Below are 21,043 nucleotides of genomic sequence, written 5' to 3'. Positions count from 1 at the left end.
AATGCATTGATTGTTATCAAACTTCTGTCGTAGTACACATAGGCTCTTAACTCACAAAACGAGGCATTAGAAAGTTTGTAAGTTTACCGGGAGTTTATTTACCGCTGCTAATGCTCCTATTGCTAACGCAGGCTAATGCTAAGGCTGCGTCGACGTCACTTCCGGTAACTCCCGGAATATGACTAATTACATTGCTTGCACACCAAAGGAGATGTTATGTTATCTGACATGTTATCTGTCATCTGTATTCATAGTGTTGTTGTATGTGTGTTATATAATCCTTTGTACTGTGTGTCTTGATTTCTTTTTGTTTGTATGGACCTTGAGTCTGAAGCTATAGCTTCTTGAATCTTGACACATTCCGCTTGCCGTAGTTCAAGAACTTGCAGCGCACATTTGAAAACGTGAGGCGCTAGAGAGCAAATTCATTCAACTTTGCAAAATAAAATTGCACCACTAGATGGGGGAAGAAATTACATAGTGTCCCTTTAAATATCCAGTACAGGATTGTAGCCTTACTTCTTTCGGCTGATTTAAATAGAAATCAATGCTGTGATAACTTGTGAACTAAAGGATAACTTCCTTAAACTTTAATGTACAGAAACCTACAAACATTTTCCAAAATGGAACCATTACAAAGAAAGCATGACAGCTTGTGGGTCTGAAAAACCCCCAGAAAATGGAAGTTATTTTCAATTACACTCAATGTAACTACAGACAGAAAAGCTTTATTAGCGGTCCCGGTAAACCATGACAATGCAGCAGCACCCACAGAAGCATCAGCTCACCTGGAGTGGGATGCAGCCATCATTAGGGCACCTGTGCCTCCCTGCTGACATGCCAAAAAACCTGCTGGGAACGAGCGTCACTAAATATGCAAATAGAGGGTCTAACAATCTCCGTTTCACAGCAGATATTTCAACCTGTCACAGTAGGAAAGGTGCAGGCTTTATGAATCAAATTAACAATGACTCTGATTCATTTCATTGTCCAGCATGGCACAACCCACATGTAAAATAATTGGACCCTGAAACCGAAACAGCTAATTAATGCTATTATTCACACCTGTAATTTACCACCTTCAACACGTGAAACGGTCTACTGGTAGTCTATTCGGAACAATAACTGTACGGTTGTCACACCTTTAAATACTTTTAAGGCCTTTCAAGCCTAAGTTGAGCATTTAGCTTTTGCTTTGCACTCAGAGGTGAGCTTTCAGCCACACTAACTGCTAATTTGTGAGCCAAACTTCACCGTGAAGCCGACTTTACCATAAAAGTCTGTTCACACATTCATGACCCCATAATGATTCTGTTTAATCAGTCTGGCATGCAGTACTTCATCAGCACATACAAGCGTAGAGAAAATGTTCTGCGTGTAGAAAACTATTTTTGTGATGGAGCTTCTCTGGCATGAGCACACAGAAGAAAATGAGCAACTGCTCAGTATGCTCCCTGGTCATGTTGGCTTCTGAGACTGTCTGATCCCTTCTCTCCTCTCCTCTGGTTGGTTCTTGTTTGCCACATTTATTTTTGGGATCATTAAAAGAATCGATGCTTTTGTTTGATGTACAAACATGAGGTTGTTTAACTTTGTGGATGATGGAAAAAAAATTATGTTAAGAGCTGTTCCTGTGAGAATCAATTTCTAATTTTATTTCTTTGTTCCTTGTCCAGCCTCCAGTATCTAAATAAGCAAATAATGTTACATCTTCTACTTCTGCTGTAACAGGTTACGTACCTACTCTTACTATCAACTTGTAATAGAAGAACATTTTAGCATAGTTTTACCACAACTCCTTCGGTTATGGACGATGGCTTCCCCTTTTGGCTAATTTTTTGCTCTTTGGCTCCCCCGGATGCAACACCACTGACATGAAACAAATTTGTGAGACGTACAAATAATGTTGTAATGCCGAAGAGGCCAAAAAGGACACCATCAATAGCCAAATAAGAAACATTAAAAGTGAAGTGTGTGGTGTGGTGTGGTGCAGGGCTGGAAACGGTGGCGTCTCATCCCCCAGTTGCTCGAACAAAGCTTTTAGGGCCCGATAAAGTGAATTAAAAATGTCAGTGTTCCTCAAAATGAGTAAGAAGCATTTAGTTTTAAGGTTCACAAACTTTTCTGGTGTGCTTTAACACCATTACCACAAAGAAGATACAAGACTACATCTGTATCTCGTGTTTCATGTGCATGGGTCATGTGCACCCACTTCCCTGTTAAACTTAACCAGACCGGCTGTGTAATTCATAACAATGCACCAGTTAACCATGATACCGCTGAAGCTACTGTTTACCGTTGTACCTGTCACATGTGGAACTTATTTTAATGTTCACATATAACCTCTGTAATAATAAGACTTCACTTTTCTTTTCTCCGATAAATGTGAGTCCAAGGACCGAAGGTAAATAAAGACATAATAAAAACACTGTTCACGTCCCGCAGGATTGTGACGTTCTCTCTGATAATTAGTCTGTGAAAGCAAACTTCACATTTTGATTAAAAAACAGAAAATCCATTTTTTCTTCTGTCCTTTTCAGTTCTTTCTTTGCAGATAAGTGCTGTGCCTGATGAAGCACAAAAGCAACTAAAATAACCAATTATCAGCAGATTCGGGACACATAAAAAGAAAAAAAGCTTTACACCGTTTTCTGAGCTTTGATTACACTGAGCATTGATCAGAGTAGAACATCTTTGAAAGCCATAAAGTTAAAAGATTCTTTTTTTTGTTAAAGTTACAAATTAAAGGCTGACCAACACAACAAACTCTCTGATACTTTTCCTCAGAGTTCAATGCATTTCAGTCACTTTTTTACCTCTGGTTTCCTCTACTCCCTTGCCACTCCCCCTTTTTCCCACGCTGTCACCACTTTAGATCAATAGTCGACCTGCTTCCTTCTTCTCTCAGCTTTCCATTTTAAATATCATTTCTGCTGTCATGACCTCTGAGATCAGGCATGTCCAAATCCGGTCCTCGAGGGCCGCTGTCCTGCAGGTTTTAGACGTTTCCCTGCTTCAACACACCCGATTCAGATGAAATGGATCTCTTCAAAAGATTGTGAAGTTCTGCAAAAGCCTGCTGATGATGCATTGATCTGAATCAGGTGTGTTGGAGCAGGGAAACGTCTAAAACCTGCAGGACAGCGGCCCTCGAGGACCACATGTGGACATCTCGGTCCTAGATCAGCCCAAGGTATAGCCTCATCTGATGACCACCACCAGCATCTAAACTCCAGGCTTTCCTATCATACTTCAAACTTTATTCTAATCGTTTGTTCTTCAATCTTTTATCGTTGTATTCCTAATAAATGTACATTGAAATAGCAAAGGAAAGGAAAACTCTCCAACATAAGCGCTTGTTGGGTTGCTAGTAAAGAAAATCACAGCCTCTGTATTTACAACAAAAAGACTCTCAGGAGGATTCAGCAGAGTCGGGTGGTGCTCTGCTGATCTTCAAGTAATCTTTAAAATAAATGTTCCTGCTTCCTTACGAGAATACCGGCAAAACGTCCCAGAATCGTTCAAACAAGCTGCAGATGAAAAGAGAATGGCTTTAACAACAGAACAATAATCCTAAACACACCTCGTAATCCACGATGGACGAAGGTCCTCAGGCATGAAGATCCACCAAAAATCTGTGGTCGGGCTGGAAAGGGGCAGCCCAAACAAGGTGGCTCAATAATTTCAGAGTTTTAAGCATGTTTGGGAGTAAAAACCCACCAAACAAGACCCGAACAAGTCCTGTAAAAAGTATCTAAAAGCTGTGATAGAATCAAACCTTTTTTAACTTTAAATTTAACTTTTGCTCGGGACCTTTTCGTTTTTCTTGTCACCTTTAATCCGTAAAAGATATAAGTAATTTGTTTAATTATTCTGATCTTTTGCATGTCGATGTGTTTGCCGTAGCTGAACTCGTGCTTTGGGACTAATAATAATCAAACTGCCAATTTTAGCATCCTAATCCCAGTCCAGGCCCTGTTTGTTTTGTATAGTGAGGTATTTAAGGACGGAGTCATCACTAAAACAGCATCAAGTACATGTTCACCTCTCCTCTACTGTACTGTCTGTCTCACTCGATTTCCCTTTAGTTTCCTCCACCCTTACTCTTCTTAATATTCCTCCCCCTGCTTCACATCAGCGTCCTCCCATCCGTGCTGCTGACCCTTGGCTCCTCTCCTCCAGACTCTGGGTGAGTCGGCTTCCGCGGCCCCAGCGTCTTGGCCCCTTTCCTCCCCGTCCTCTGCTCCCATCTCCTCCACAACATGCTCATCGTCCTCCTCATTCCTCTCGGCGTCTTTATCATCCTCCTCGCTCCGTTCTGAATCAGACTCATCCGAGTTGTCCTCTTCCAGGTAGCGGTAGCCTTTAACCTAAGAAAAGAAAATTGTTCTGGCTTTTAAATCACCACTGAGATGTTCAGACTTTCAATCAGTTCAGATCAACTGAGGGAGCAACTGATGCATGCTCTGTTTGCAGGAGTTCAAATTTCATTCAGCACCATATTTATAAAGGTTAATCTTTACAACATGATATAAGAGAGTCGGGAATAAAGTGCTCTTTTATTTGAAAATAGCTTGATTTTTCTGTGAAGCTTCGAATAAGAATAAGAAGACGTTCTCTGAAAAGCTAGAAATCAGCTGAGGTACACGCTGAGGTTTCCCCACACTCCCTAAAGCTTTTCCCAACATTATGCTCCACAGGTGTTGAAAGAGATTTCTTTTTTCCTCTGAGGGAATTTGGCAAAAAGTGATGAGCCTCGACCTGCTTTTGCTTGGAAAGAATAAGAATTTGGTGGAGGTGTATTTTATACCCATCCTGACACTCTTACCTGCCATCAACTAATCTGCTGATTGTAGGATCTTCCACTGTAGCGTTAATAGCGTTTTCCATACATCCCGGTTAGTTAATAACCAATAAAGTCGGTCAGTAAAGACACGCAGCGAGGTAACATGAACATTTCAGTTGAGGTTCAGTTTCAGCTCGACTTGGACATCCAACCGGACCCACTTTCCTTGTCCCGGTATATAAACACTGGAGGGGAATCAAATTATCAAACAAATACTGTCTGACAAAAGAAGTGTGAATGAGAACAGCTTTATTGGGAAATTAATTGTATTAAAATTAGGGGTGTGCAAAATAATCGTCATGACGATGCATCGCGATTCTAATTTTCGCGATCTACTGCATCGATTCTTGACGCCAAGTATCGATTATTTATGCCTTTAATGATAGGACACATGCAATTGATGCATTTCGCTGCAAGGGATGTTTGCAATATATATATATATATATTTTTTTTTATAGTTTTATAAAGCCTATGCACTTTTTTTTTGTCTGTACTGATCGTCCCTATTTTGTTATTTTAAGTTTTATAAATCCTATGCACTTTTTGTGATGAGTGTGTCCAGAAATAGTAATATTTGTGTCCAGTAATATTTGTTTTAATGGCAATACCTCCAACAGTTGTTTCAATAAATACAGTTATGAATTGATTTGCTTTGAGTTATGTATCAATTGAAGACACTATCCAGATCATACACAGCCAGTCAGCCACTGGTAATGGCTGTATTTTTTTTTTTAAGTACGTTCAGTGAAAATATTGCAATGCATCGCAATAATTCAAGTATCGTGATGCATCGTGATAGTATCGCATCGTGGCATGTGAATCGTGATTCGAATCGAATCGTGACTTCTTTGCCAATACCCACCCCTAATTAAAACAGACTTAAACTTTATTGTTTTTATGAAATAAATGCAGAAAGATAGAACTTTGGAGCATGCACAGAGCATCTTGGACCATTTGAGTCATAGATATCTGGTTTCTGATGGGATTTGTTTAATTTAAGAACTTAATCTCAATACAGATCCAACTTGTGATGTAAAAGATACCCTTTAACCTAAAGGCTGAGTTATACTTCTTTTAACTGCCCTTGCGCGTATGTTAATGGCTCGAGACGTTTATACTTCATTTTGCTTTGTCGGCGCTTGCGTGTGCTGCGTGGCGATTCACCGCCAGGACAGTAGGTGGAGTAGCGGGTTTTTTCAATGACAAGCCTACTATGATGAAAGCAAATTCACCGCCAGGACCTCTTCGAGTGGATTCATGCTTCTTCTTCTTGTAAATAGCCGGTATTTTGTCAGATTTTCAACACCTTGGGGGTCTAAACGACTACTTTCTCGCCTGAAAATGTTTCAAATGTTGCTATAGTTATATATTTACAGAGTTTATAGCTTAAGGGAAATCAGCTTTTCAGGCTGGCTGATTTGGGCTCGGGCAGGAGTGAAGTGCACTGTGTGTAAACGCTCTGCATACTGTCAGATCGATGAGTATGCCGTTTTCAAGTAGTAGGCGGTTTCGAACACAGCCAGTGGCTTGTGCTTGCGTCAAGTTTAGAAAATTGAGGTGACACGCAAACACGCAAGGGGGGGCTTGCAACCGCGCAAGGGCTTGCGTTGCGGCTTGCGTCTTGCGTTGCGTCTTGCGTTACCGACTATAAACCAGGCTTAAGTAATGCAGCTAAGATAAGACCTGGCACCTCTCCATAACCGTCACAGCTCTTCAATTGCGTTCCCTCTGTTACTCATCTGTTCATTGCCAGAAATCCCAATAAAAGACACATTCAACGCCTCCTGTACAGGACGAAATATATATTTTTGGTACTATGAGAAACATTCAGTCCATTGTTACACGTTTTCAAGATGCAACGGAGCACTTTCTCTCTCAGATATGCGAGTATTGAGGAAAAGAAACTTCCACGCAGCAGTGAGAACATGAACTCTGTGCTGAGCTCTGCCAGGTTACATAGCAGTAACGCTTGTTTGTTGTGTTTTTCATTTGTAAGTGTTCCCTTTTAGCTGCTGTACTACTTCTTCATTTCATAGATGAATAAGAAGCATCTTATATCTCTTATAGTTAGTATACCTGACCACAATTCAGCACAAACTGAATGCATGTGACTTTTTTTTTTTTTTTTTTTACATATTTCTGTTTCTAAGTTACAATGATCTGTGTCTGTCCAATGAAATTCATCATTAGCTGCACCAAGGGTCTTACTCCGTGTCCCACATGACTGAAATATGAGTTTGCATGTCAGTAAGCCTCAAAATGCTCCAGCAAACAAAGTCCATTACCTGCTGCTACATAGATGGAAATCACAAACTCTTTCTGTTTCTCTTCATGGAAAAAAAAAAAAAAAAAAAAGAGAATTTTGTCCCTTCACAACTAACTGTAAATATAACCACGTGATTTAAAAGGTTTCCCACAGATGTGTCAGTCTGGTTTGTTTAAAATGCCCCAGAAGCACGTCTATTTATTTATAATTCTGATGGATGGCTTGTGTTTAGAAACTTGTGATTGGTTACCTTGTGCCGTGGGCGCGGTATGCGAGGCAGTCTGTGCGGCACTTTCCCGGCAATGCGACGCTCCATCATCCAATAACAGTAGCAGGCAAGCAACAAGGTGGCGAGCAGGATGGAGAGTTTGGCCTAAATGTGAAGGACAAAAAATAATCCAGGGACATCTCCAGATTTACAGGACTTTGGAAAAGCCTTGAGCCATCCTTCACGTCTTTACATTTACTTTTTAAGAGCTAAACCTTCTTAAAATCTTTTAAAGTGGTTTTGAGCAATAGTTCTCCAGGTTTACCGAAGGTCTTTCATAGTTTTTTCTTTGTGTATTTGCTGCTTTTTCACTCATTTTCAGTCCCGTCCTTGTACCTCACCCTTTTCAGAGGAATGTGATGAGCCGCTTAACACTGACCTGTGAATAATTAAAGTATAAAAAGGAATCTAATTTAAAGGAAAACCAGTGTTGTATCTACAAATAAGACAGACAAAGCAAAGAACCAATTTTAAATAGTATTTTCAGGCACTTTCTAACTAACAGTCCGTCACAAATAGGCCCAGTTCCCATTTCTGAGGTTACAGCTATGAAAAATACCAAAAATAACATGGTTGATGGCCCAAGCCTCATCAGAAATGGTCAACGTGGAAGGGTGGCTGTCAGGAAGCCGTTCTTAAGGAAGGGAAACAGGGAGAAAAGGCTGAGCTGTGCCAAATGACACAAGAAGTGGACTGAAAATCAGTGGCAGCAGGTCTGATGGAGGGATGAATCCTCCCCAGAGCCCGGGGCTCAACATTACTGAAGCAGTGTGGGATCATCCTGACAGAGAACGGAACAAAAGGCAGCCGACATCCAAAGAAGAGCTTTGGGATGTCCTTCAAGAAGCCTGGAGAACTATTCCTGAAGACTCCTTAAAGAAAGGACAGAAAGCTCGTCTGAGAGGGTTCAGGCTGTGTTGGAGAATAAAGGAGCTCAGAGCAGATATTCATTTTCAAACTGGTTCAACAAACTGTTTTTTTTCTTATTTACTGTATTTATATCTATGTTCACACATTTCTGCAGATCTCTGCACCCTCTTCCTGTTTTCCTGGCACATATATATTTATAACTGAGGGGTGGCTCAAGCAAACTAAATGATGACTCTTACCCTCATTGGCAGGTGGGACCAGAGGTAAACTATAAAGATGGCGATGGCCTGCCACCAGTGATAGATGGCGTATACAAAGTCCAGGCGTTCTTTTTCCTCGGCGTACAGCAAACCAACAAGAACTGGCACACACACACAAAGACAAGTTCAAGCTACCACAAGGGATGTGTGAACATGTTATAACCCAGACACAACAACCACAGATGATACTTACTGCTGCAGCCCGTCTTGTTCAGGGCAGTGCCAAGTCCCCACAGCGCAGAGATCACCAGCAGGGGGCCCAGGTACTGAGGCTTATTAGGTTCTACAGACAGCACCATGAGAGTGATCAGCAGCACAAAATGCACCGCAGCACCACCCATCAGACACACCCAGCGAGGGAAGCGCAAGAGGCAAAGAGAGAGGGAGGAAAATATGGAGCAGGAGAGGCCGTAGACGGCGATCAGGAGCCACAGTTTTTTCAGGCCCAGAATGCAGACACCATAAGACTGTGGAAAACAGAGAGATGGATTAAAATAATCAGTTTTCTGTGCTTTCCTTTCTCATTTCAAACTGGCCAAAAACCATGATCCGCACATTGTGATCTGTTAAAGGTAGGTGTAACAGTGCAGTACCAGGGAAAATCCACTGATGACAAACAGCACTTCCAGTCCACTGTAGACGAAAAAGGGGCAGAGCAGCCGTAGGCGGTAGTCCCTCAGGTGTTTGAAAGGCAGCTGGAAGATGTTTCCCCAGCCGATGCTGCGAAGGTCAATCTCCTCTGTTGGGCGGTAGGCGGGGCCACACAGCACAAGGAACTGGGATTAACAGCACACAGAAAATAGTTTATCCTGACTGAATCCTAAGCGCTGCAGATACGCGTCTGTAACGCAAATAATGAGGCCGACAAAATAACCAACATTTGGAAAACAATAGCAACATATAACAAAAGTGTCTTTATCTTAGAATCACTTGAGATGTGTCCAAGATGGAGTGAAAAAGCTGTAGTATGGAGGGTTTTTAGCATGAATGTGTTTATTGTTCTAGTTATAAAGCTCACAGCTTTGATATTTTCATTAAGTCTCATCATCTCATTGGTCCACCTGTATGCTTTCCTTTTACCACCTTCCATTTTTGTTTGCACACATTTCAGACGCACTCGGAGCTGAAATTGAGTTTTCTAATCCTTTACACATTGCTTCACCTGACAGGTGTCTTGTTGAGGCCACGTTTCCTGTCAGTCAGGTGGGAGGGAAAGCTACCTAAGCTCTGCAAGCGCTTTCTTTTAGAATAGAAAAATACTTTACTTATCCCCCATTTAGTATCCCCCTTTTAGCTGCTGACTCCTTTGCATATTAAAGTTTGTGCAGGATTTTTTTAGAAATACAAATTACAAGGTGATTCCATCATTTTTTAATCTACTTGAGAGATTTTTTGTCTTTTCCTAAGAAGATAAAACAAGTGGATGATGGGGGATTCCATATTTTTTAAACAGATATCCGGTTGGTCATACAAGCATTAAAAAGCAAAGAACAGACTGTTAATGTTAGGAAAGCATTACTTAGACAGCTGTTTGCAAATACATTAGCCATGCAGCATGTTGTGCTAATCTAAGACTGATTAGAAGAAAGATTATGCTTTTTATGAGGTTTGATTGGTACTGATTGGAAAGCAGACACCCTTTCCACTTTTTTTATTTTTTATTTTTTTGGGGGGCTTTTATGCCTTTCATGGACAGGACAGTGAAGAGAGACAGGAAGCAGGGGGCAGAGAGAGGGGGAAAGACATGCAGCAAAGTGCCGTCCGATGCGCGATTCGAACCGGGGGGAAAGTTGCAGCGAGGACTGTAGCCTCTGTACATGGGGCGCCTGCTTAACCCACTACGCCACCGACCACCCCACCCTTTCCACGCTCAGGTGATCCTGAAACATCCCATAGTTGAGCTATAGGCTTAGACTGCTGGAGGGCCTCATCTCTCACACCTTTCGTCAATTTACTCTCTTTTTCCCCTGTTTAATTTCACAAATGATATTATGTGCATGTGACATTATTGTGGTCATTAACTCGTTCCAACAGATATCCTTTGAATGGTGTTACAGTGGTTTTTCCCCCTCTTTTCTGTCCTCTCAAACCCCAGCCGGTCGAGGCGGATGGCCACCCTTCCTGAGTCTGGTTCTGCCAGAGGTTTCTTCCTGTTAAAAGGGAGTCGTTCCTTTCCACAGTCGCCTCAGGCACGCTCAGGACGGGAGGTTGGACTGAAGACAAGTTTCGGTGCACTCTGTTGGTTTCCTTAGCTAGGAAATTGTTTTTGATTTAGCTCTATATGAATGAATTGGATTATTTTGAAAATAATTATGATTACAATGAATTGAATTCCAATTGGCTTGAATTGGACTTTATTATTTAAGTGCCTTGAGATGACATTTGTTGTATTTGGCGCTATATAAATAAAACTGAATTGAAAATTGAATAGAAGTTTCCGGACTTAGAACCGTATGAATCTTGAAATCTTAAACATAAACTTTTGTCATAAAAGAATAGAATAACAAAAATAAACCAGATTGATCCAGGTCATGTGAAAAAAAACAAACAAAAAAATATCTAAACATGTTAACTTCAAGAGATTTCTGTGCATATGTTGCAGAGATCTTACGATGATCATGGAGAGAAAAGCGAAGCCCATGAGGACGCTCTCCACCTGGATGAGCATCATGGAGCGGGGCAGGTTGATCAGCACAGTGGTGTTGAAGCCGGGGATCACTCCAGTGATTGCTGCACCTGTGTGTCACAGAAAAGGAAGGGCCAGTTGGTCCAAATGAGTAGCTGGGAAGCCATCAGCCTGTTTCAGTCCTACTCAGTGTTCTTTAAGTCAGACCTGAATCATCTGTAAGTGGGATAAACAGATATGTATTCAAAGTGTCTGTGGGATAAACAGATATGTATTCAAAGTGTCTGTGGGATAAACAGATATGTATTCAAAGTGTCTGTGAGTGGCTGTCACAGAGCAGCGATTTAAATGAAGGTGTGCGTTTGTGGTTTTGAGGTCGACTGCAGTCATGTGGTGGTGCAGCCTGGCCATAGTTCTGCTTCCTCTTTTTGTTCACATTCAATATGCGACCTTGCTCCTGCAAAGATTCAGTGCTCAGAAAAAGGAACAGCAGCACATTTACTTCCTATGAAACTGGTTTGCTGTTAAAGGTTTAAGTTACAGCGTTGTATTCGCTGATTTTTGGCAGCTAAGGAGCATCAGGATAACATCAAAATGCAAACTGACGCTTTTCAAAGTTAAAATCTTTCACATCAAGCTGAAATAGACCGAGGTAAGACTTCATTTAGAGCCATTCTTCTGGTCACCAGGTTGATATTAGTTTAGTATTTGTTCAACTGTTAGTATTAGTTTGAACTGTCTCCAGCTGGACTGATGTGGGTTTATAAGCTTTTACCCTAAAATCAGATGTTTGTTTGGCCAGCAAGGCTCAGAGCAGCAGCAGAGTGTGTGAAACATCTGCAATTATAAGCTAAATAAACTCTCCAAGGTTCAACCATAAAATACTGGGTGCTGTATTAGAGAAGCAGAATTTAAAACTCAAATTAGAAACTAACTAGGAGTCCACAGATCCCAATCCATCCATAAACTTTATAACTTTTTTTTTTAAAATATTTTATGCCTTTAATGTTAGAACAGTTAGAGAGAGACAGGGGGCAGGGTGCAGAGAGAGGGGGGAGACATGCAGCAGGGGGCTGCTTGATGCGGGACTTGAACCGGGGCCCGCTGCAGCGAGGACTATAGCCTCTGTACATGGGGCGGCTGCTTAACCCACTACGCCACCGACCGCCCCCATCCATAAACTTTAAATACTCGCTTGTTCAGCTGTCTGAGCACCAGAGGCAGGGTCCAGCTCACCATCCCACTTTGTAAGGATTGCTCTACCGTTACCTCCGCCCACCACTGATGCTGCTTGGTTAGTTTATGTTTTGTTTCGTGTACGAGAAGATGGACCTTTCCAGAAGAAACTGAACTGCACTGCTTAATGCAAGATCTGCTAATCAACAAGCTGGTAAATGTGCCAAAATCAGACCCTCCCACAAAATCCACCCTTTATTGGCAAATCTATTAGTAAAGAAATAAAAAAGCCCTTAAATATGCTTTGATATGAGTAGAGAAACTTTACCCAAAAGTATGAATTCTAGGTCACGTTGAGTTTTGAGGATTTTTTTTGTATGGATTATTAGACAAATGAGATGTGATGTTTAACGGTGATCTTTAGAGGTGACGGTAGAAGGATTAATGAGATTGTCCCGTTTCAGTTTTTATACTAAACTAATCTTATAGATCTACCTTATAGATGGAAAGGTGAATATATTTTCCATTTCTGTTTCTCATATGTATTTGTCCAGAAAAATAAGGCGTCTTTACCGCAGTTTTTCACATTGTGGAGGATGTGCTCGTTGTCATGCAGGTGCTTGTTGAGGACGAGACGCATGGGGAACTCAGCAAAGACAAAACTCAGCTGATGAGGAAGAAGAACAAAACAAAAAAATCATGCTCATGTGCTCCTTAAGCTGTATTTGGCTCAAGTTCAACACATTTCATCCACCAGACAAGCAGTTATGGGGAAATTAATGGCTGAAAATACTTAGAGGAAAAGACTATTTTAGACTTACATTGAAGATGACGTTGAAGATTGCCTGGAAAACAATGATGTAACTGTGGCAAGCCCCCTTTGGGAGCTTCTTCTGCTCCTGAACGTGCTCTTCCCTGTAGTGGACGTACTCATAATACTGCTGCGCCATCCTGCATTGGTGAATTCAACATGAGAGTAAGGCATAGTTGGAAGATACAATAAGAAAATAGAACATAGGAGGTAAAGGGAGCCTAAGAATGAGCTTTGGATTTCAATAACCCATTTCTCCTTGTATTATAAATGAGAAACTGAAGTTTTTTTTAACCAGAGAATACCTCGAAACACTACGAAGTGTCGTTGCACTGCTTTATGAACAGATATTTAGAGGAAGAAAAAGGGAAAATAAACTTTGTGCCCAGTCAGAGGAGGCATCTGCTGCAGATAGTGGTTGATCGTGTTAGCAGTTTTTGGCTACATGAGGATTAAAGTATAAGAATGTGCTCAGGTTCGAAACACTAAAGTGAGACTGAGCAGATGACTGATTTTCAGTATGCTGCATGTGCTGCGACACCCTCCCTTCCACATCCAGCTTCTCACCTTGTGATATAATTTCCCAAGGAGGCCCAGAGCGGCACGATGGCGACGCCGATGGCTACAGCTGATGGAACCAATGTGTAGTAACGCTCCCAGTAATTGGTGGAGACAAAGAGTGCGTAGATTCCCGAGGCCAGGAACATCATCCACTTCGTACCAAGAAACCTGAGCGTGACAGACAATGTGTACAGAGGCTGCACAGGCGTTCAAGGAAAAGAAAGATGTTTGCATTCATGTGTGCCACTTACCTGATCAGTATGGGCGTGTACAGGAGCCCGATGATCGGTGTGACGTTGATGCCCATCAACATCTTCCGGTCAATGTCTTCCAGGCCAAGGTTGCTGTACTTCACCTCACGGTAGGTCATATCATAATGGAGGATCAGCTGCATCTGCAAGAGGCCTGTAGCACGCAAACATACAAAATAAGATCTAAAAATAGCTCATTCAAGAGTCCGAAACAGTGTTTTTAACAATCAAACCCACCCATGTAAACACTGTACACGATCATGGCTCCAAAACTGGCTGCAAGAACATTCTTGATGACTCCCAGCCTCTTTCTTCTGTAGTACTTCCTCTCCTCCTCCTCCTCATTGTACTGCGTCTGCGGGCCCAAAAACTCATCCATCTGAGAGGAAAGAAAAAAAGAAAAAAAAAAAAGTTAAGCAACTGCATGATAGAGGCAAAGATTTTGTATGTTGTACATCAGGATAAGAAGTTCCTCTGCTGATCCCCAGAGAGGAAACGCAGGATCCTTGAACCCAAAACAGAGAATCAGAGACTGAAGTGTGAAGCTTCTCTGTGGGCAGCGGCGCTCACCTGGCCCTGCATGTTGTCCTCTTGGTCCACATTTAGCAGTTCGTTCAAGCCGCCATTAGGAGGTGGTAGAAGCGCATCGGCCTCACCGATCCCTTCTTCTCTCTGCATTGCCTCCATCTGGTGACGAGAAGGATCAGTACATGAGATTAACCACTAACTGCAGCTGCCTGTATCCTTTAAATGTGGTTGTTCTCAAACTGTGAAACACAACTGAAAACTCTTTTGCTTCTATAAAACAAGGCATGATGATGAAGTTAGGACCAAATCTTAGCGCTAAATGAATCTGCACTGGTATATCTACTTCTTAAAAGTAATTTTTCCACTTGCTGCTAATCTCTTAAATGATCTCAGAGCATTTTCAAAAATATTTTACCACTTCTTGTACAGGGAACCATCTGTATTTTTATGGGTATAATAAAATATTCATAGTCTGGGAAATAAATCTAAATGTAAACAGCAAAGATAAGGAAAGATGAGTTGTTTGAAATAAATTACAAGCACAGGAGTCAGACAAGGCTATGAAAATAAACCGAATGTGTTGAATAAAGTCACATTTGACGGTGTATTTACCTCATTTTAAGACTTTTATGTCCCAATATATAAAACCTAAGTCGTGAAAAAGGTTATACTTTCTTTTTTTTTCTTTATAAAGCCCCGTCTGAGTCCATATGGATGGACTATATCATTAAGGATAAACTTGGACTGTGTTCAAATACCTGTTTGCTGAATTAAATTATGTGGAGAACAGGTCCAAGCGACAGATGGTTTTATTTTAAACTTCACCTTCTTCCTCCTCAAATATAACAAATCCAGAGTGGATAGCATTGGGGATTTCTTCAATATTCACAACTTTAAAATGTAATTTGCTGTTTTTCTCAGATTTTCATTACATCAAAGTAAAACTATTTGTGTTTTGGACCAATTACTTTCATCTTTATCATAAGAATATTTACAGAAGAAACAATATAATGGTAAAAATACTCACTATCTTAACAAAAAACTGTCAAAAAAATGACTTGTAAGTATGGAAGAACACTCCTACAAATAAGTGCTCAAAGCATCGATGCTTTAAAGATCAGACGGCACGAATTTCAGTGTCAGTGAAACTTCGTACTGTCCTTAATACATCACAAATTTGTCTTTCAGGACTTCTGAAGTTCTGGTGGATTCCCACAACATGACTGATTGGTGGTGGGGCGACAGACATATTTTTTTTGCCCTAAACCCAGACTCATCTAACCAATCTTTATCGAGCAGTTCCAGCTGTTCTGCAGCTCAGTCTGTTTCTGGTCACTAATGTTTCACTATGACACCGGAGGCTCCTGGTGTGTTCAGTCTGTTTCACTCAGCTGCTCCGTAGAGGACTGACAATTTCTCTCCAGTTTTTCTTTCTCAACTCTATCTATACTATATTATCAGCTGGAAATGGTTTCCCCGATTCCAAGCAGACCATGGTTTCTGCTTTCTGTCGTGTGGGTTGTATCAGTCATGTCCCCTGACCTCATCTCTTGCACCATTATTGGCTGCGGTTCCTCTTTAACTCCACCACTGCTGATTTCTCCAATACACTGTGAACCTTACAAATCTCATCTTTGAAGCGTCTACGCACAACGATTGGTGGTAACCTGCCACGGTGCCTTAGATCTGAGCCGTTTGTCAGTGACGTAAAACTCTGGCTTAAAGTCGCGTGAACCTGGCTTAAATCAAAAATGTCCTCAGCATCACCGAACCTCCTTCAGACCGATGGAGCGAGAAGAAAGTGTCCAAAATGTCAGAGTCCACCTGTACATTTCCTCTGGTCATCAGCCCCATATCATCACTGATGGCGGAAATTAACTTGTTTTCTTCAGCCAGTCATCTTTCTATGTTCCATTGCACCAAACTAAAGTTCCAGCATTGTCTCCTTGTCCAAAGCAGATTGATTCATCTCTGAATCTCACTTTCATTCAACCATCCACAGTCCATGGCTGCTTCTCTTCAGCCCACCATGACCTGCTTTTCTTCTCTCCAGGACTTAGGGATGGCTTATGCTTGACCTTTCCAGCCAGTTCATTTAATGAACTGAACCATTTCAGTTCGTTCACGAACCCTGACTGATTGCTTTAAGGACGGGAAAGGGCATCCTTGAAATGACACAGAACGGAGGACTTTGAAGGATCCTTGACATCTAATGACATGACACCCAGGAAACAGCAGCTGTTCCTTGAAGGTAAGGCTTTTAGCCCCAATTAGAGGGGTACATAACCCCTAAAAAAAAGGCGGATTAACCCTACCTGATAAAATGCTAAACTTTGAGGTAGGGGCCAGGCAGGATTTGGTGTCGGACCATTTTAACTCCACAATGAGTATTTAAGAATTCGGACCATTTTTCCCCAACATCGTGACAGAAATGTGCTTATTGAGATAATACACAAGAAAAATGTAATAAAAAAGGAATACAAAAGGAAAGAAGCTACACCTCCTCCACGTCTATAAACTCTCATGTGGTCCCCAACTCTACATTTGTTAGGGTCAAACATTTCCTCCATTTTAACGCAGCTGTAAAAGAAGATATGACCCATGTCCGCCCCTAATTGTTTAAGTCTAACAGCGACGTGGAGTCGTTACTTCAAACACAACAACTTGCCCGTATTGTATTATCTACCGACACCGAGAGAAACCACTTACCGTGTTAGTCGCACGCGATGATGAAGAAGGAAAGGTCTGTCCGGCTGAGAGACACGCGGACACATACCGCCCCCGTGTCGCAGCTGGGCTGTTGTTGCTGGTTCCCCTTTCCGACACAAGCAGCGGCTATGAAGAAAAGTTTCACGGGGGAAACGAAAGTTGGCTTTTCTTCACTTCCCACTTCTGGCTCTCTGAGCGCGTTAAAGGCGCAGGCGCGCTTTTCTGAAGCCCCGCCTCTTCCACAACAAGCAGGCGTAATGTGACAAGACAACACTCGCACGTGACGATAAAGGATGATGCCGTTTTATTAGAGGAAGTAACACAATGTACAGCACTGCCGTGGCTCGCATATGAAAAAGAAACACCACAAACATGGTCCACCGACACACAGCACAGCAACAAGTCCAGGACATCCGTCTGTGAGATAACAGCACCAACCTGTCAAAAAAAAGGGTAAACTATGCATGCGTCTCAAATAAAAAAAAAAAAAAAAAACATTTTGGCTCAACCAACACTGCCACACATAATCCATGCTCCGATCCATCCATCTAATGAGTTTCAGAAGGTAGATGCTACGATGTCCGCAGGTTAGACATTAATAAACCGTCTCTACCTGAATGTCGTCTTGTGTTACGACCTCATGATAAGAGCCAGTTTTACTTCCCCATGCCTTTACACTGAATAAAGTCACCTAAGTTTAAATGATGATAAAAGCTCAAAGCCTACGTTTAAGTCACTCTTTGTGGTTTTTTTGTTATAACCACATATGCAGTCCAACACGGGACCAACAGTAACAACAGTTCTGGACAAAAGGAAAACAAGCACAAAGTGTAAATCAGAGATGATATTAGGCCTTCCTCGGTTGCGGTCAGTTCCCAGCAGGTGACACCTCGAGCTGGATGTGAAATTAGTAAAAGATCCAGAGAGGCTGCAGTTTCCAGATCCACCGAGCGCTCTGCCGCTTCCTTTGCTGCGTTTGTTTCATCCTCTGATGCAGAAGAGGAGGTAGTTCATCCCAATGGACCCTCATCACCATGAACTTTTTTTTTTTTTTTTCATTTATTATTCTAATTAAGACACAAGTCTCTCATCCCGACAGCTAATCCCCCTCCCTTAAACTTAGAATTCCCCACAGTGCTGCTCCGCTTCCTTCATCAGCGTCTCTATCCGCTCCCAACAGCTGCATTCCTCATCACTTCCTCATCCTGGACGGAGAGCTCTGTGAGCTTGCGTCCCAGCCTCTCGTGAAGGTCCAGGTATTTGGCCACGCAGCGGTCCAAGCACACCGACTCGCCCTTCGTCAGCTCTGCCTCGTGGTAATGTGGTGGGACGCACTTCCTGTGGCAGGCGTTGGTCATTCTGGGAGGAGAGGAAGCCAGGAGACAAACATCAAACAAGTCGTTTCATCGTGCCCCATCAGTGCTCTCAGGTCTGCAGACATGTGCGTTATGTTCAAATGCACGTGGTGTTGACATAAACACAAACAACCTTTAAGGAGCTTTTTCCGTTATACTCAACGTACTCTTAACACAATGCAGATTCTTTTATCAGGTGGTGTTTGGCAGTTTTGTTATACAAGATTATTCAAAATCAATACAAATACACATTAAGAAGAAAGAGAAAATAATATGGACGATACGTTTTGGATGATGGATGATTCCAGTACACCTACAGGAATGAAAGGAAAGCAGTGCAGTTGTTGTGTGACTGTTGTGTTCAGTTCATGTTAAAAAAATTTCAGATTGCTGGTAATTACATTTGTGCTCATCTGACTTGATGTCAGCTGGTCCAGGACTGCAGCCATCCCGTAGAGAGGTTTCCAGTTATCCCATATACAACTAATGTGCCATTTAAAAGAAAAATAATCATTACACAACCTAAACACCGATTTAAAACCTCATAGAAACCTGCAGTTTTTTTTCAATAAAATCTCCATTTCAAAACGTCTGAAGCAGCTAAAGACAGCGTCAACATACTAATCTTAAAATATTGAATATTTCCCTAAAAAAAAAAAAAAAGCACTCAAACGTTGGTCCATGTCAACGTTGCTGAAATGCTGCGAAGGGACCCTAAAAGAGCTGCCCATAAAATAAATGCTGCAAAGCTCAATGAACTGAAGCTGATGTGAGACACTGAGATCATCACACGGTAAACCACTGCTGTAAGTACTGTTGTTCAGTTTTCCACACGGTTTCAGCTTAGTTATATGGGAGTATGGAGTGCCGGACTCCTTGATATGGGCTGTCCGGTCTCTGTATGACCGGTGTCAGAGTTTGGTCCGCATTGCCGGCAGTAAGTCGGACATGTTTCCTGTGAGGGTTGGACTCCGTCAGGGCTGCCCTTTGTCACCGATTCTGTTCATAATTTTTATGGACAGAATTTCTAGGCGTAGCCAGGGCGTTGAGGGGGTCCGTTTTGGCGACCTCAGAATCGGGTCTCTGCTTTTTGCGGACAATGTGGTTCTGTTGGCGTCGTCGGGCCGTGACCTTCAGCTCTCACTGGAGCGGTTCGCAGCCGAGTGTGAAGCGGCTGGGATGAGAATCAGCACCTCCAAATCTGAGACCATGGTCTTATGCCGGAAAAGGGTGGAATGCTCTCTCCGGGTCGGGAATGAGATCCTTCCCCAAGTGGAGGAGTTCAAGTATCTCGGGGTCTTGTTCACGAGTGAGGGACGAATGGAACAGGAGGTTGACAGTCGGATCGGTGCGGCGTCTGCAGTGATGCGGGCTCTGCACCGGCCCGTCGTGGTGAAGAAGGAGCTGAGCCAGAAGGCGATCAATCTATGTTCCTACCCTCACCTATGGTAACGAGCTGTGGGTAGTGACCGAAAGAATGAGATCGCGAATACAAGCGGCCGAAATGAGTTTCCGCCACAGGGTGTCTGGGCTCTCCCTTGGAGATAGGGTGAGAAGTTCGGTCATCCGGGAGGGGCTCGGAGTAGAACCGCTGCTCCTCCGCATCGAGAGGAGTCAGATGAGGTGGCTCGGGCATCTGGTTAGGATGCCTCCTGGACGCCTCCCTGGTGAGGTGTTCAGGGCCCGTCCCACTGGGAGGAGGCCCCGGGGGAGACCCAGGACACGTTGGAGAGACTATGTTTCTCGGCTGGCCTGGGAACGCCTCGGGGTCCCCCCAGAAGAGCTGGAGGAAGTGACCGGGGACAGGGACGTTTGGGTCTCTGTGCTCAAGCTGCTGCCCCCGCGACCCGATCCCCGGACCAGCGGAAGATGATGGATGGATGGATGGATATATTATCCATCCATCCATCCATTATGACAATCTAAAATGTCATGTTGTTGTATATCTGAGGTTTTATTCGAGTCATTTTAAGTCCTGGTAAGAACTAAATATTTAAATATTTAATAAGGGAAACCTAACAACTGATAGAGGCTGTTTTCCCTTTGTTAATATTAAAGACATCGTCTGAGTAAATCAAGCCATGATCTAATCATTAGATGAGCAGATTTAAATCTTTAACACTAAACATCCAAATTAAATTACTTTGATTGCTATATTAAAACAGTAGAATTGCGTTTTAAACACTTTGGCTTAGTTAACGATTATAAATAAAGGCAGCGATAGGTAACAGACACATAATTTATGATGTACAGATCAGACCGCTAGCGTGTTTAGCTTGTTGAGGCTTTACCGGTTGTACATGTCAGCCATCATCTCCACCTCCAGCTCCGCCGCCAGCTGCTGCGCCTTCATGGGATCCATGTCCGCGTTTCCGTGCTTAAACCCGGCCTCTGCAACCACACCGTCCCGGTGACCCACTTCTACGGACAGTCAACAAAAAGCCTAACCGCTGCTTCTCCTGTAACCTTCAAAAATCTGCAAGAAAACACGTGTGTAGCATTTCCTCCCACACTTC

The 21,043-nt window shown here is 42.5% G+C and overlaps 2 protein-coding genes across 3 annotated transcripts; both read right to left on the bottom strand.

The window, feature by feature from the left end:
* Nucleotides 1–66: 66 nt before the first annotated feature.
* Nucleotides 67–17,358, bottom strand: unc93b1 (unc-93 homolog B1, TLR signaling regulator). 2 transcript variants are annotated; one of them, XR_012769624.1, is made up of 14 exons: nt 17,173–17,358; nt 14,506–14,622; nt 14,173–14,314; nt 13,936–14,089; nt 13,691–13,852; nt 13,134–13,263; nt 12,886–12,979; nt 11,122–11,246; nt 9,104–9,286; nt 8,704–8,977; nt 8,490–8,611; nt 7,363–7,485; nt 3,162–4,370; nt 67–2,984 (listed from the first exon to the last, which is right to left on the bottom strand). XR_012769624.1 is itself a non-coding variant. In XM_075463521.1 (13 exons), exons 2-13 carry the CDS (start codon nt 14,620–14,622, stop codon nt 4,110–4,112), a joined length of 1,887 nt encoding a protein of 628 aa, XP_075319636.1. In that variant the 5' UTR covers nt 17,173–17,358; the 3' UTR covers nt 67–4,109. The 2 variants fall into 2 exon arrangements, 1 of the variants encoding a protein (XP_075319636.1); XM_075463521.1 differs by having other exon boundaries at nt 67–4,370.
* A 91-nt stretch (nt 17,359–17,449) lies between these two features.
* timm10 (translocase of inner mitochondrial membrane 10 homolog (yeast)) lies at nt 17,450–21,039 on the bottom strand. The gene is made up of 2 exons (XM_075463520.1): nt 20,819–21,039; nt 17,450–18,531 (listed from the first exon to the last, which is right to left on the bottom strand). Exons 1-2 carry the CDS (start codon nt 20,887–20,889, stop codon nt 18,336–18,338), a joined length of 267 nt encoding a protein of 88 aa, XP_075319635.1. The 5' UTR covers nt 20,890–21,039; the 3' UTR covers nt 17,450–18,335.
* Nucleotides 21,040–21,043: the final 4 nt, after the last annotated feature.

This window comes from Odontesthes bonariensis, chromosome 4 (genome assembly GCF_027942865.1).
Source record: "Odontesthes bonariensis isolate fOdoBon6 chromosome 4, fOdoBon6.hap1, whole genome shotgun sequence".
NCBI classification, from domain to species: domain Eukaryota; kingdom Metazoa; phylum Chordata; class Actinopteri; order Atheriniformes; family Atherinopsidae; genus Odontesthes; species Odontesthes bonariensis.
This window is presented reverse-complemented; position numbering and strand designations above follow the sequence as displayed.

What these genes read in the sequence shown, in the direction of transcription:
- unc93b1 (XM_075463521.1), bottom strand. Translation starts at nt 14,622, where the DNA reads ATGGAGGCAATGCAGAGAGAAGAAGGGATCGGTGAGGCCGATGCGCTT. An exon ending in GAACAAGACGGGCTGCAGCA is followed by an intron (nt 8,612 to 8,703) that starts GTAAGTATCATC and finishes TGTGTGTGCCAG; the next exon opens with TTCTTGTTGGTTTGCTGTAC. An exon ending in GGTCCCACCTGCCAATGAGG is followed by an intron (nt 7,486 to 8,489) that starts GTAAGAGTCATC and finishes CTTCACATTTAG; the next exon opens with GCCAAACTCTCCATCCTGCT.
- timm10 (XM_075463520.1), bottom strand. Translation starts at nt 20,889, where the DNA reads ATGGATCCCATGAAGGCGCAGCAGCTGGCGGCGGAGCTGGAGGTGGAG. An exon ending in ATGGCTGACATGTACAACCG is followed by an intron (nt 18,532 to 20,818) that starts GTAAAGCCTCAA and finishes CTCTCCTCCCAG; the next exon opens with AATGACCAACGCCTGCCACA.